Source organism: Myzus persicae, unplaced genomic scaffold (assembly GCF_001856785.1).
Source record: "Myzus persicae strain clone G006 unplaced genomic scaffold, MPER_G0061.0, whole genome shotgun sequence".
Classification (NCBI taxonomy): domain Eukaryota; kingdom Metazoa; phylum Arthropoda; class Insecta; order Hemiptera; family Aphididae; genus Myzus; species Myzus persicae.
The window spans coordinates 232,048-247,475 of record NW_019100570.1 but is presented as its reverse complement, the minus strand read 5'-3'; the positions used below and the strand labels follow the sequence as shown (position 1 = coordinate 247,475).

The following is a 15,428-nucleotide window of genomic DNA, read 5'->3' as shown; positions in this document are numbered from 1 at the left end:
ACTTTTTTTAATTTTGTTATGATTGACAGCCGAGTAACCAAAATTATTAAACAAAGAATAAGTAAAATGTGCGTATCTTTTACTTATTCTGTCACACATTTTTACAAGAGTAATACGTTATTATAGTATCTATTTCAAACTTAGCTTTTTATATTGCTATGCTAATAAGCCGTTCTCTGTATTAAGGTTATTGATATCGACAATTGGCGTGTACATTTTGAATTGCACAGAACACTATACTCATGTTTAATAAACATTTATTGTATTAATATTACCTACATAGTATAATTTTTTGTCAAATTAAATATATGTATTTTGTGCCTACAACTTACAAGCTTTACATTTCCAGCTTATACCAGTGCCATAATATTTCTACCAGTATTACAATGTTGAATAATAATATGCATTGGATATAATATTAAACTCATAAAAGTTCAACTTTATAAATTGATGATGTACTAATTTACCTGAACTCAACCCAAAACATTTTCCTGATTCCGTGTCTCAGTGACGTATCTACACGTCAGTCCTCCTCGGCCATTCCAGTCTTGCAATGTGTACCGCGACCTTACCTCACCCAATCATAACCTGACTTGCAATTCCGATGTACACGAGTAGGTTCATATATGCATAATAATATATTTTCTATAACGCGTTATACTGATATAGTCGAGCGCCGTATTACAATAGAATGTGCACAGCAACGTGTACGCGATAATATAATAATAATATTACAAGCCTCATAACAATGTTATATTATTATAATATTATATGACGCTTTGGGTGGGCGGGTGGACGCTTGGGCGGGTCCCGTGTCTTCAACTTATTACAAGGGTATTATTACATGGGTACGTACGAATAGCGCTCCGACGAGGACATATGTTATTTTTTTTTGATCCGAATCGTTTTCGTATGGTTTTTTTTTTTTTTTTTTTTTTTTATTTTTTTTTTTTTTTTTTTTTTTTTTTTTTTTTTTTTTTTTTTTTTTTTTTTTTTTTTTTTTTTTTGTAGGACATGATCGCGTACACGCGAAACGGCTACACGCTGCGTTACACGTTACCGAACTGTACATATTATTATTATTATGTACATACGCGATACAGTCACATACGTGTTTTAAATCGAGTTTGCTAAAAACGCTCCGACACGTTCATGCCATCTCGGGAGAGAGGCAGAGAGAGCGAGAGAAAGAGAGAAAGAGTGAGCGTGAGAGAGGGAGGAGACGTGAGTGAGTTTATCTGTCACCGGAAAAGAATAATATAATGGGATAAGCGAGGGTGTGATCGGAAATTTTTGTAATTTAATTTTAATGCGCTGAATTCGCACAAAACGAATATATGCTGCCGAGTAAGACGTATCAAATAGCATAATTTTGACATAGAATTTCCACCCGAAGACACACGCGCGACGCACCGCATACTTATATTATTATTGTATGTATATCATACGCTACACGCATATTGTCATCATACGTGGAGGATGATTCAATTTTGTCGTAAAACGCGATGTGACGTGCGTAGTTAGCCGTTCGGTAAACACGATACTCTGTAGTGTTGTACGACATAACTTTGTACTATATAAATAATACATAATGTGTGTGTGTGTGTGTGTGTGTGTGTGTGTGTGTGTGTGTGTGTGTGTGTGCTGTGTGCACTTATCCTCGAAAAGGTTTACAGTACGATTCTATGAAAGTATGAAACTATACGTATGTTCGAATATTATTATTATTATGCGAATTAGACGAGTTTTTGCTAGAAACGGTTAATTATAATATTATATCATGTACATCAGGTGAATGATGCACAACACAGAAGCCAGAATATTACAATATATGAATTAACGACGTATGCAACTCCGTAGCACCCACAGGAATATTATAATACCGGAACTCAGACGGTTCGAGGAGTTCAAAATAAAGGCAACACGAAGGCAGGTATACTCTCTTCGTGTTACTTTTATTTATCATACAGAGCAGAGCATGAGCTATATGATTGTGACATTGTGTGTGCCCAGTCAACGATGTGCGTGCGTGCAACACTATTATGATACCGAAACGCGCAACTTTTGCACTCACATGCGCGTTTTGATATTTTACGAGTGCGTATATTATATTATTATAATAGCATAGTACCCAGTTGAAGTTTGTTAGTACTTAGAATATAGGTGCTCCGAGACCGAAGTAAAAACTAAATAAAATAACGTTCGTGTCCTCGTAACTTCGGTCGGCTATACGTATTGCTTCAATATTAATGATACAATATTTGTGTATTCATAAACATACTTTTGCTTTTATTATAGTCGTATTACGTCGGTTTTATTGGTACGATTATTCACGGATTTCGGTATAATAAGCGCATTATCATAAATTTTTTTCTTCATTTTTAATATCTTATAAATAAAACATGTGACTACTCGCTGTTGCTGCACCCGCAGCGCATTGGGACTGCTAAGTTTTCTCGGGGACTAAATGTTCATTTTTTTTTTACCCTCTCGTAAATATTAATTATTTAAGATTTCAGCGTAATAAATACTTAATCAAATGTCTTATCTCTGCTTATTATGAATACAGTGGATATAGCGCGACGTTTCTCGGTTTTATTCAGACGTTATAGCCATGGCATCCGACCGTTGTGACTAATATGACTAAATAAATACGTGACAATAATAACAACTTGAGGAAATATTATTCGAAAATGGCATGTTACGTAGTCAAAAAACCACAAAGGTAAATAATTATAAAAATGGAAAAGAACGCATGCCACAGAGAGAATTACTTTGATCATTTTTTTTTTTTTTTGGTATTAATTTAAGTTTTCCTGGCTTTCAAATTCTTCATTAGTTGTTATTATAATACAATTAGGTATACTTCTAAAACACACTCAAACACATATACTGGGTATGTTATATTATATATATGTATTATTATTATTTATTAGTGTCGTCTTTGTGAAAATACACGAGTGATGCTATGCATATTAATGTAAAAATAAAATAAATCGTGTATAATATTATACCGTTTGATGTTACCATAATTATTGTTCTCAAGTGATAGTATAACATAATGTTTTATGCAATAAAATTTCTGAAGCTTTACGAACATAGTTTTAAAGTTATAAAATGCACATAGATTTAGTTCTAAACTCAAATATATTTGTAGATTAAAATTATAATATAATATTCAGACAAATAAATGAGCGTTATAAAGTTTGGTATAAATAATAATAATGCAGAAAACACGGATGTGTTGCAATAATGTTGTTTGACTTTGGTTACTATATTATATATGTGGGACCGGAATGCGATCCGTGCCACAATGTTGAAAGTTTGTTGTTAGGTTACTGCGATCTCAGTGATGAATTAGTGACGTTTCTCTTGTGATAGAATTCCGGAATATACGAATTGGTTCCGAAATTTCCAAATTGGTTCAAGTTTTGTTACGAAGAGTATGAAGTATTGAAGTAAATTGGTTTCCGAATTGATTCCTACATTTAAAAGAGATATTTAAATTCATATTGCCGTTTCACACAGACTGAGAAATGTCTTATGTCTACATTTATTTTAGGAGACATGGTTAAAAATGTGAGTACATTGATTTTAGTTCTAATATTTTTTTTAAAATTTGTATATGATTAATAATATGTGTAAATGCGGAATATTATTAGATAAAATTAATTTTAAACAAATATAACGTTGCATTTCATATTTTTGTTTTACAAAAATCACTTGTACAACTATTTGAAATTTTAACTTTGTTTGAAAAATCTTAAGAACTAATTCACACGTGTATTGCAAAAATATCGAGAATCGATTTTTAGGTATTGGAACGAATTCGGGTTCGGCCTAGAACTTCAGCATTGTTCAAGCAAGCTTTGTGAATCAAATAATGTCGTTTACAGCAACTATAAAAAAAATGTCACTGACAAACAGATAAATTTGTCAAAATGCACAGACTGTACCCGTGTATTGTTAAGGGGTAAGGCCAAAAATGTAAAAAATAGAAAAAATTTCTTTGGGTACTTTTATCTTATAAACTTCAATCTTCAACTGTACGTAAAATGTTATTCTTTTTTATGCCAGTGAATTGTGGAGTCTTAGCCATATATTTTTTAATGTAAGAAAGTGATTGCTTTACAGCACTATACATCTCATTTTGATTAAAAAAGTACGACTACATAATTGTATAAATTCATTATGTCTTAAAACCTTTTTTTTCGGAGGAAAGGCATAATAGTTTGTGTAAAATAATAATTATGGTATACGGTATACATTATGTCTTTATGTTAGGTATAGGTGTTCGAAAAACAAATGTTTCATAGGAAGACATCTGACACATTTGATGAGACAGAAAGTGCGGAGTTCAGGAGCATAACAGTTCTTTGCACCATAAACTATAATGAGATACATGTAATGTTTAATTAATATATTATAGTATTATAATATGTATACAATTATATAACATATTAGATGACATGGGTGTTTAAAAAGCGTCTGAATATAGTAAGTCAAGTCAGAATTATCACGTATAATATATTCTGGTGTCTGGTACAAACGACATAGGTACAAAAGTAAGAAAAAGTTATTAGTTTTGAGCATTTAAAAAAATTTAAAATTGTACTATTAAGTTTCTAATAACGAAGTATCGTTAAAAATACCACCAATACTTCTCAAAAGTATTAGTCCAAAATCTATTTTTTTTTCGAATATTTCGATTTAATTAGTCAAGAACATGGTGATGTTCGATCGAAATCCTTTGTACAAAATGCATCAGCATGTCATAGAATATAATAATCATACACATCGGTAAAACGGATTACTACTACTATTTATCTATATTGTTACTATATTATATATTATACTATATGCAATCGATATTACACCATGTACAATACTCTGTATGACACACACACACACACACACACACACACACACACACACACACACATACATATATATTATACTAACCAGTATGGGCATGTGCACAGAGGTGCGTTACCTAGACCTTACCACGGGCACACGGGGATATTATACAAAATAATATTATTATGTATACACATCGCGGGCTCTTGCTCTAAATCCTATTATTATCTTTTCCAGCGGTTGGCTTAATAATATATTATATAAATCTCCGCTCCACCGCGCGTATAATGTCAGGGCTTATCCGCCGAACGGTTTCCAACGCCTAACCTCGCGCGCGCACACCGCTGCCTCGGTTTTCGTCGTCGTTATTGTTATCCACGAGACATGTGGCGTTTATTTACACGGTCGCCCGAGCACGCACCATCGTCAAAACTCGATTTGCACGTGAGCTCCGGATGATGCGATAGTGGCCACTGTTATAATGCTGCAGTGTAGTGCAGTGTCGGTATTAGACAATATTGTTCTGCGGGTACGTCGTTCATTAGTTTTACTTTCCCGTGACATACATTTCAGCGATCACCCTTGCAATATCATGTGGTATAGTAGTACGTCGTGGTACGTCGTCGGGTCGGTACATGGAGGTAATTCTAATAATTCCGGTACATTCGTGTAGAACGCTTAACACTGCAGCGTGCGTTTGTCGTTAAATGATTGGAATAATATAAAAAACTCGATTTCGTACGCTTATTGACTGTAATCATAAATACGTACCGACACAATTCATTGACTTAATAATTGACGCGTAATTAGAATACAGACTCATAGTTTGCTCACGGCTCTCGAGTGTACCTTGCGATTCTCAGGTAGCTTGTGACGTCCATTCGCAGTTTTCACAAACAAATAACAATTAGTAGTTTAAAATGTTTGAGAAAAACGAAAAACTCTCGAGAGTAAAAATATGATCTCAATATTCATCTCATTCGTAAATCATTTTTTTTTAGCCCCTTGCAACTTTTAATTTATTTTCAGAGACTAGAGTCGGCGCATTTTATTAAGAACAAATCGTTTTTACGCGCATGCTCGTACCCTATTGCAAGACGTGTCGAAAATAAACTGTAAAAAAAAAAACAATATTACCCGCCTTTTAAAAATAAATCTCATACGAAACGAAGGTCGTACCACAACAATATTCAGCGTGACCTTTAACTCTGGACGAATATTATGTATAATATAATAGTATAACAATAACAGTACCAGACGCCCAGCCGGGGTTTTATCGATATAATCCCAAATGCCCTTCCTTGACAACACATGCACAAGATCGTTCACATATCGCAGGTAAAATAGAATACGCATATTATAATACGACGTATTCCTCTCTCTCTCTCCTATTTTGTTTGTGTGCCCACGTGTGAACGTTTGTACGGTGATTTTAATGGCGAATTCGTGTTGCATTTGCATTTGCATTTTCGCTCAGGCGTCCGACGAACAAATGCCGCCACCACACATCCACGTGTATTATATATATATATATTATATAATATATAGGTATGAATGTTAATATGTATATGCATTATGTATAGAGGTCTATGTACACAATATACAGTTATAATAATAAAAGACGTGTAGATGTATACGTATATAATTATATAAAAGAAGTTGGCATAATGTGTAGTAGGTATTCAATATGCGCACAGGACACTTGCGTAAGTGCCGTCGACAAATAAACCCACTGACGCGTCGTTAATGACAGGACGAGTGTGAAAAAATATTTTATGAACCTATATATATATATATATATATGAATAACAAATATATACATAATATATAAATATATGTTCATGGGAGTTCGTATACAATAAAACAAAACAGTTTGGGTTTTAAATATTTTTATTTCTTTTAGCGCACTCATGTATATTAAAAACTTATAAAAATATACATCACACTCGAACTCCGTACAATTATTGCTATTTTCGTTAAGCGTATACCTACAGGCTGTATGGTAGTATTTTCATTTTTTTTATTTTGGAAAAAAACAACAACCCGAACACACCAGAATAAGCTCAACTTGTTTGGAAGACTTGCCTTCATTTCACCCGCAGCTATGAACAAGTTAAATTTGAATGTTTATAATATGAATATAATGTACTCATAATATATACAGGTATTATATTACACATATAATGTTTATACAAGTATAATGGCATTATTTCCATTGAATAAAAACGCATATAATACCTATGTAGGTACTTTTTTATTTAATAAAGATGATTGAAGAACCAATTTTAAATTTATACCAAACCTATTTAAAAAACAATTTACTTTAAATATTTTTTATAATTTATCTTCAGTGACCAGTGTCAAATTTTAAAATCGTATTCAATACAAACGATTATAAACTTTTTTTTTTTCTTTATTTTTAATAAACAATCTGTACCTATGAGGCACAATGAGTACATGCGATGAGAGTTACAACATATACAATTAACATTAGTACAAAATACTAACCTAAACATATATTTACATGAGTACACGGGTTGTGAGAAGCCATCCATTAATGACGCTCACTATTGGTATTGATTATAAACTAAATGATAATTCTGAAGAGAAAATATATAAAAATAAAACTCCATGAATAGGTAAGTATAATTTATCAGTTATATTAAACTATTTTTTCTTAAAACTTAACGATAAAGTATTTTATTTCTGCTAAAATTTGTATTTTTTGTTTCAAAAAAATTTCTCACAAATTCAGATTTTGGATAACATTTAATTGAACATTTTTTATGTGTATAACCTTTTGTTTATTGCACATTTATTATTGCATTTACATTAAGAATTCTTGGTATTAGAATTAAAAGTTTTTATTTTTAATCATACAATCTATGTATTAGTGGTTTAATAAGCTTAAGTTCAAAAGAATAATAAAAACACATGTCCATTGTTGAAGAAACCAACAAATTACAACAATTTGGTCTTCGGTAGGATTAAATATAAAATTGGTACTGATGTTGGGTAGGTATACCTAAAGAAATTTGGTACTCAGTATCTACTTTCAAACAGTCAATATTTGATAAAAATATGAACTTGTATTTTGGGAACATTTAATGTTAAAATACTGATTTATATACGAACACACATCTATAAATAAAATATTCATTATTTATTATCGTTTGTCAAAGATTATTCTAAAATATAATATATAACTATGTCAGATAAAATAAAATTTATAGATAATTTTAATTTTGAATAAAGAAAAATTCACTTTAATTAATTTTTAAGTATAAATCATAATTATTCATAAGTTTAGTATTCTGAATTCGACAATAAATATTATAAAAGTTAAAATAAATAACGATTCGTCCTATAATAACGAAAGAAATTGTAAGCTTCCTACAGCAGACTTCAGATTTATTAGTTGATATTATAAGTATTATTTATCTCATGCGACAAATTAAATGCGTGATGCATTATAATATTTATATAATTTCTCTTGCTAGTAATAATAAAATATAATAATATCATATTATATGCAGTGCTATTATTATAAAAATAAGTATCCCATCAGCGTTATTAAGCCGATTATAATAGCCTTTGTAGTAAAAATGTAATACATTGGTTATGCGCAGCTATATAGGCCGTGATTATGATAAACCTTTACCCAACTGCATAAATACCACGATATCTTACCATTAAAGATAACTATGAAATACGCTCGCATACGTATATTTATGTATTTATGTATTTATGTATATTTTCTTAAAACTCGCAATGGACTAAAGAAGATACCGAATATCTTTCCATTATTCAGATTAAACATTCTTAGAGCGACGATCTGGGAGTTGTCCGTTGAAAGTAACGAAAAAAATAATAAGATAAAATAAGAGTATAAAGTCAATTATGTGAATTGAAACAAATACCACGAATACCACACTTACGCACATACATCATGTTGAAAGTTTCAACTGCAATATTAGTAGTTATTACGACTCTGATTATAATAATCGTATAGATTCTTTGTCGGCCGAATATCGTCAACGACGTGCTCACGCAGCTCAAAGTAAATTGCCAAAAACACTCGCATACACAATTCATCTGAGCCTTTAAATAATAATATTATATGGTACCTAATTCATAATTATATTTGCATGCAACTCTTCAGAAAAATATTCTGCTTAGGGTTGAGGAATTGAAAATTTATATGCAAAATAGTAAAAAATAAAGTTTTATTCCAAAACGACATACTTATTATTGTAATTAGGTACTTAAAATTACGAAAACATTATTTTTTCAAATATATATTTATTATTATATATTTTGTAATTGCCGAGAAAATAAAAATAAAAAATTTAGTTATGAAAATAATCTATACCGGTTATGTACCTTATTACTATACCTGGTATAACGTTATATTATCGTCTGAGGTATTTCCGTACATATTATAATAGATTGTATAGTTTACTGGAAGCCCTCACCCCTCCCTCAAACACACACAATACCGTCTACTCGCCGTGACATAAGAGTCGGATAAACAGTGGTTATACCGGATAAAACCAAAGTTTTGTCGTGCCCTAGAAGTTTCGTACGCGCTCCGAACCGTCGCGGTCGTTGTCGTCGTATCGGAGCGGACGTAAGATTGTAGTGCCCCCACGTGACCATATTATCATTATAATAATATTGTATTCGGTTATTAATAATTATTATTACAAGGACAACATAATATATATTATATTATAATATTATGTAAGCAGGACCTGTCCTAATGAATACCCACAGTGTCGGTATAATAGTAGCTGACCTATAGAAAGAGGGGAGGTTAATATATATATTTTTTTTTAATAAGGCACCTACCTACCTACGTCTTATTAGCCTCTCTTCGTTTCTCCTTATAGACGATCAAGTAACCACCTCGCCATACGATCATCTTTCATATCACCCACTGCCTTGTATAATATTATTTATGTATAAGTGTTATTACTTCAGTTCAGACTGTTCGAAATGGACCCTCATTATACTTATTTTATACTTTCGAGACTGCCACGGTGTAGTACAATACGCAGTACGCATAATAGTATTATTATCTATCATGGTATCATCAATTGATAAACTTTGAGATGCATACTTTAATTTTAATGATCATACAATTTTACAAGATTAGGTTGATAATACAAAAACACGAACATATTATAATGTTGTAATTGAAACTTTCCACACTGACCACACTGATTGCGTATATATACATAATATATTAATATACATAAAATATACATACCTAATACAGTAATATCGACATAATAGTAGTCATTATTAATTATTTGTTTATTATGTACAAGAACTATAGTGTAAGCATGTAAATAACTAATACTAACAAAATATATTATAATAATTTAATAATCATTATTCATCATTAAATTACGTATGTTATTTTGCTGGAAACAAAATTCTCATCTAGTTATAGTTAAACATAATGTCAGATAAATTTAGTTACATATTCATATTATATTATCGTTAAAAATATTCTAGAAATTTATGACATTATATTGAATTACACCACAACTTATAGAATAATATTTTAAATTGTAATATGAGGTCATCGCCTCACACACATACACCTACGATAATTGAATGTATTGGTCACGGGAAATGTGCACATTCCCGATCAATTTGGCTCTGCTCAGAAAATTTAAAACCTCAAATACAAATAAACTATTTTTTGGGGTAACATTTTTATTAAATTTATTTTTATTATAATTGTATAATATTGACGGAAAAAAATATTAATTAGGACTTTATTTATTACTCTATTTATTATATTATGAATATTTTAAAAGCTTTCTAATAACGATGATAATGAATAAGTATAAAGGTATGTATAATCGACCTATAATCGATGTGCTTGTATTCAGCTTTGCAAAACAAATTAATTGAAGTGTAGGATTTCAGGCAGATAGACATTGCAATTCTAAGTGCCATTCTAGTACCTAAATCATGTGCGATAGATAATAATACAATTCTATGTAATCTTATTAATATTAATAAGATAAATAAGTATTATTATTTACTTATTTAAGGCGTTATGCCTTCAATATCAACTATCAAGTATATAATAACTACTATTATCGTAAATTGTTTTAAAATATTCACGTCGATCGAATAACAAGTGTTCAAATAATAATATATGTTCGAAAAAAATCAAAAAAATTACAATTTTCTGTGCGCATTTTAAATTAATTGAAAACAATAAAAGTGTGCATAAATACTACCTAATTGAAAAGTTATGTAATTAGCTAATTTTCTTATTAACTTAAAAACTTAATTAGTTAAAGTAGTCATCTATTGTCATAACAATTTGTACATATTGTAACCTATTTTTGTTGTAATTTAACATAATATTGTTAATTTTTAAATAGTTCGTAAGTTAAAATCATGTTGATTCATAATATCTATAACTGTAATTAGAACAATTAACTTACTATTATTTTTGTTTAATGACGCTGTACAAAGTAATTTTAAATACAAATAAAACAATAACTTTTTTTAATAACAACTGTAATTGCACTATTAACAGCGTCTGATAGTATGCAATAAAATATACGAATTGATTTTAGCAAAATGTTTAGTTATTATTTAATAATTTTAATAATTATCCTTGGTTGAACTAGGTGGTAATTTAAAAAAAAAACCATTTTTTTAATGAGTTATTTTAATAATTTTCTCCATATTAACATTAAACTTTTAGAAGTATATAGATATAGGCACTGTTTGTTAACTATCAACTTATATCCTAACGCTGTTAATGTTGACTTGCCTCAACTATAACTCAAGTTAATCTTTTTCATTAAAACATAACCTGTATGTGCATAAATTATTTTTACGTTTGGGTTACTTCAATATTATTAATTTACAATTCTAGACTTGAATATTATGTGACCTTCGAAAATATTATAACTATTTGAATAATTCATTGTTTTATGTTTATTGTTAACAAAATGTTATACAATGTGTCAAACGCTTTTTATTCGAACAGATCGAATTGGAACACATGACATTTTAGAATACGTGGCCCGCTCTCTATTAATACATAAATAGTATTCCCACTGTAATATCCCTAATTAAAGTGCAAAAGCTTCGGAAAATGGCGGCGGCGGCGGCGGCGGCGGCGGCGGCGGCTACGGTGACGGCCGGCTGACGTACGCACGGAAAAAGGGTCGGAGTGATTGAGAGAGTGTGAGGGAGGAGGGTTAGTAAACGCATTGCTAAATTCAATCCCTGGGATTTTATTCGGCTAATCGGCCTATTCAACAGGCATTTTAAACAAAGCCAAATAGTACGCTCCAGTGTGCTTAGTCTGCAGCAGAGTATCGAGTGCATGCGCAGAGAACGGCTGAAATTGTTCGTGTAAAATGTGTGTACAAATAATGTTCAGGTAGGTATAAGCTCGAATTGTAAACCTATGTTTATTAGGTATTTAATATCATGTGTTGTGTGCGTTTATATAAGTATATGTTTTATAAATATGCTCCATTTAAATTTATATAATATATTATATAGGTGTGTGCGTAATAATATAATATCTAATATTACTTATGTTTATATAGGGTGATTTTTTTGATCATTTTTACAAGTTTTTTTATATTATAAAAAAGTAAATAAATATATTAATAGTCATTTATTTTATTAATATACATATAACAGATAATATATTTAATCATTTGAATTCGGCAAGGGAAGTATACCATTATAGGGGGTGAAGTGGCGGAGTTCTGATAACGTTGCGTCTTTGAAACTAAGTATAAAAGTGCGCCGAGAAGAATACCTATTTAGGAAGAGACAACATTTATATCCGTGATATACGCGTGTTTATATTCTCATTTGGAACTCAATATTTTTCGCATGTTACAATATTATATGCTTACAATTTATACTATGCATTTATATATATTTTAAGACACGATATGCTAAGGTGAATAGGTACGAGACTATATATTTTTTATTTAGAAATATCACCTCCTCTCACCACAAAGACCGTTGAATTTTTTAAATACGGGTATTTTCAGCTTTCTAAAGAATGTCTACATTCAGTGATATATACGGTATAGTGTTGTATACATTGCAGAATAACTACGATAAAACACACAATGAAAGGTAACGCTAAACCATTATAATATTATATTCATTACCAATTAATTTTTAAAACACCATGATATTGACGTATGTTGTAAAAACGACGTTATTAGATGTTTTAAAAATACATTATTATTTCTTATTACGTAAACGTAAATACTAAATGTGACCATAAAAAACGTCTATTTTTTTTTTAACCAAAAAGACACTGTAGACCCATATATTATACAATATCGTTTCATTGTCTCGTACGAAACGGTCCGCCATTGGCTTATATAATACAGTCGATACTTATATATAGATAGGTATGTTTATTTTATTATGCTGCTCGGGTTGTAGGTGGTGCCCGAATGATTTATTTATCATAATATAGCCGGCCCTAGGTTTATAACGGTCGCTATTATAATTTAAAATTTCAACATGTGAAATCGAGAAGAGCCGACACAGCAGGTATAATATGATATTAATTCGTAATTTATTCAATTGAAAATGAATAATAAATGTATACACATACAGGCTTGCGATACAATGATATTGTATATTTCAGACCCGGACGACTATATAATTTGTAGTTGAACGAGTATATGCGAACAGGTATAAAATATAACAAATAAACGAATTAAATTTCCAGCGAATAACGCGGAGAGTTCGTTTTAAATTTATATATTTTTTACCTTCGTACCGGGTACTGTTGCAGTTACCTGCAATAATTAGAAGGTAAAATACGCTGTAGACTCATCGGGATAATAATTTGGTTTTTCTCTCTCCCTCTCTCTCTTCCTTCATCATACGTACCTACATAATCATATTAACACACAACGTACACAATATACCTATAGGTACGTACGTCACAATAACGCACTATATAGGTACCTACATGTATATATTACATACCTTGTATTATACTACACATATCTACCGTTCGCGAAAAACAAACATATTACACGAAACGATGCCGCCCGCAGCCATACGAAATCTGTGGTCTTACTCGCGGGAAAAGCGTTTTAAGTTTCCGGACGAACTTTTTCGGCCGCCCGCCTCCGCCTCGCGTACAACACAAGCATCAGTCGAAAAATCACGCGGAGGCGCACAAACTATACGTCGACGGGAAATTAAACTCGGCGGGCACGCGTGTTTCTGTTGCGCCCGGACAGACGGACGGACGCCTCTCGCACGTCTAAACTTTTCACCGAGTCCACGCCCATAATAGCTGTCGTCGGGTAAACAGACATTTCCGAGTGATAATATGTGCAGTGCGCGACACTGCACGAACGACACGACGGCACATCGCGCCCGTCCAACTATATGCGTACATACAGAGTGATTCATACCGAGCATACTATGCTCACTAGACCATTATATTTTACTTCGACGATGCTGCCATGGTTCGAATTCTTCTGATTTTTGCAATCCCTAAGGATTTGCCTCTTGTTAAAGACCATAATGTTCCCAACAAGTAATTTATCAATTATTTTAGTATTTATACTAGATAAAGAAAACAAGAGGCTGAGCTCGGCGAATCGCCCTGTATACTATTATTATTATTATTACCTATTATAATTATTGCCTATCCGCGTATACGCGCGTGGGTAAGCCACCGTATCAAAACAACGATGATGAGCACACACATTGTGTCTCCGCGAGCTGTCTGTCTAATTTACAATTACTCTCGGCTACACCAAATATCACTTAGGGGCGAGTGACGATGAGGTTTATGCGATGTTATATAATATATGTGCCAGATCGACGGTGACAGTGAGAGAAGACGATGGTCGTGCGGTGACTACACCGGCGGCGAATGTCTACAAAGTGGCCCAGTTACACTCGTTAGCATATTATACGGTCCCTCTGCTACACACACACACACAAACCCCTGTAAATATATATATATGTATGTGCAGTTTCCCGTAAAGGTAAATCTTAAGTGCGTCGTACCCACTCGCCTATAATACGTATTATAAAATAGTATGTACCTATGTATATATAATGTATATGTAAATCTCGAGCTAGTGCCTGTGTCTGTGTGTGTGTATGTTTGTGTATTCTCGTTGTATATAATACGATTCACTGGTCTAATTAGTAGCTGAGTTTGTGCGGACGAGACTACGAGCATTATACACGGGACGAATGTCAACCGAACAAGACAGACAGACGCACACAGCCCACAGACGCCGAGCGAAAGAAACCATTTGGTTCTGTGGAAATGTTTATGGAAATATGGAAATATTGTTTAACCGGTGAAAACGAAAAGAAAAAATAACACATGTATATATACACGAACGCTCTTTATATTATACCTACCATGTGTGTGTGACTCTTTTATAATATTTTAATATATTCGGCTTTTCAGTAGTATATCTACCCTTATACATTATGTGCCTATAGTTCCATTTTAAATAATATAATACAACGAATATTATGTTATACTATCGTACGTATATTATATT

At 31.7% G+C, this 15,428-nt stretch overlaps 1 protein-coding gene across 4 annotated transcripts in view; it reads right to left on the bottom strand.

Moving 5' to 3' along the window:
- The window catches only part of LOC111033531 (discoidin domain-containing receptor 2-like), a 159,851-nt gene that overhangs the window by 55,242 nt on the left and 89,181 nt on the right, over nt 1-15,428 (bottom strand). Inside the window, exon 1 of one of the 4 annotated variants that reach the window (XM_022314340.1) lies at nt 13,876-14,162. The exons of 2 other annotated variants lie outside the window; for them this stretch is intronic. Coding sequence is in view for 1 of the 2 variants with exons in the window: in XM_022314332.1 (XP_022170024.1) it covers nt 468-487 (20 nt within the window). In the remaining variant the exon portion in view is untranslated. Of the gene's footprint in view, nt 1-467; nt 621-13,875; nt 14,163-15,428 lie in introns of those variants that run through there. One more of the 4 variants, XM_022314332.1, reaches the window with a different exon arrangement.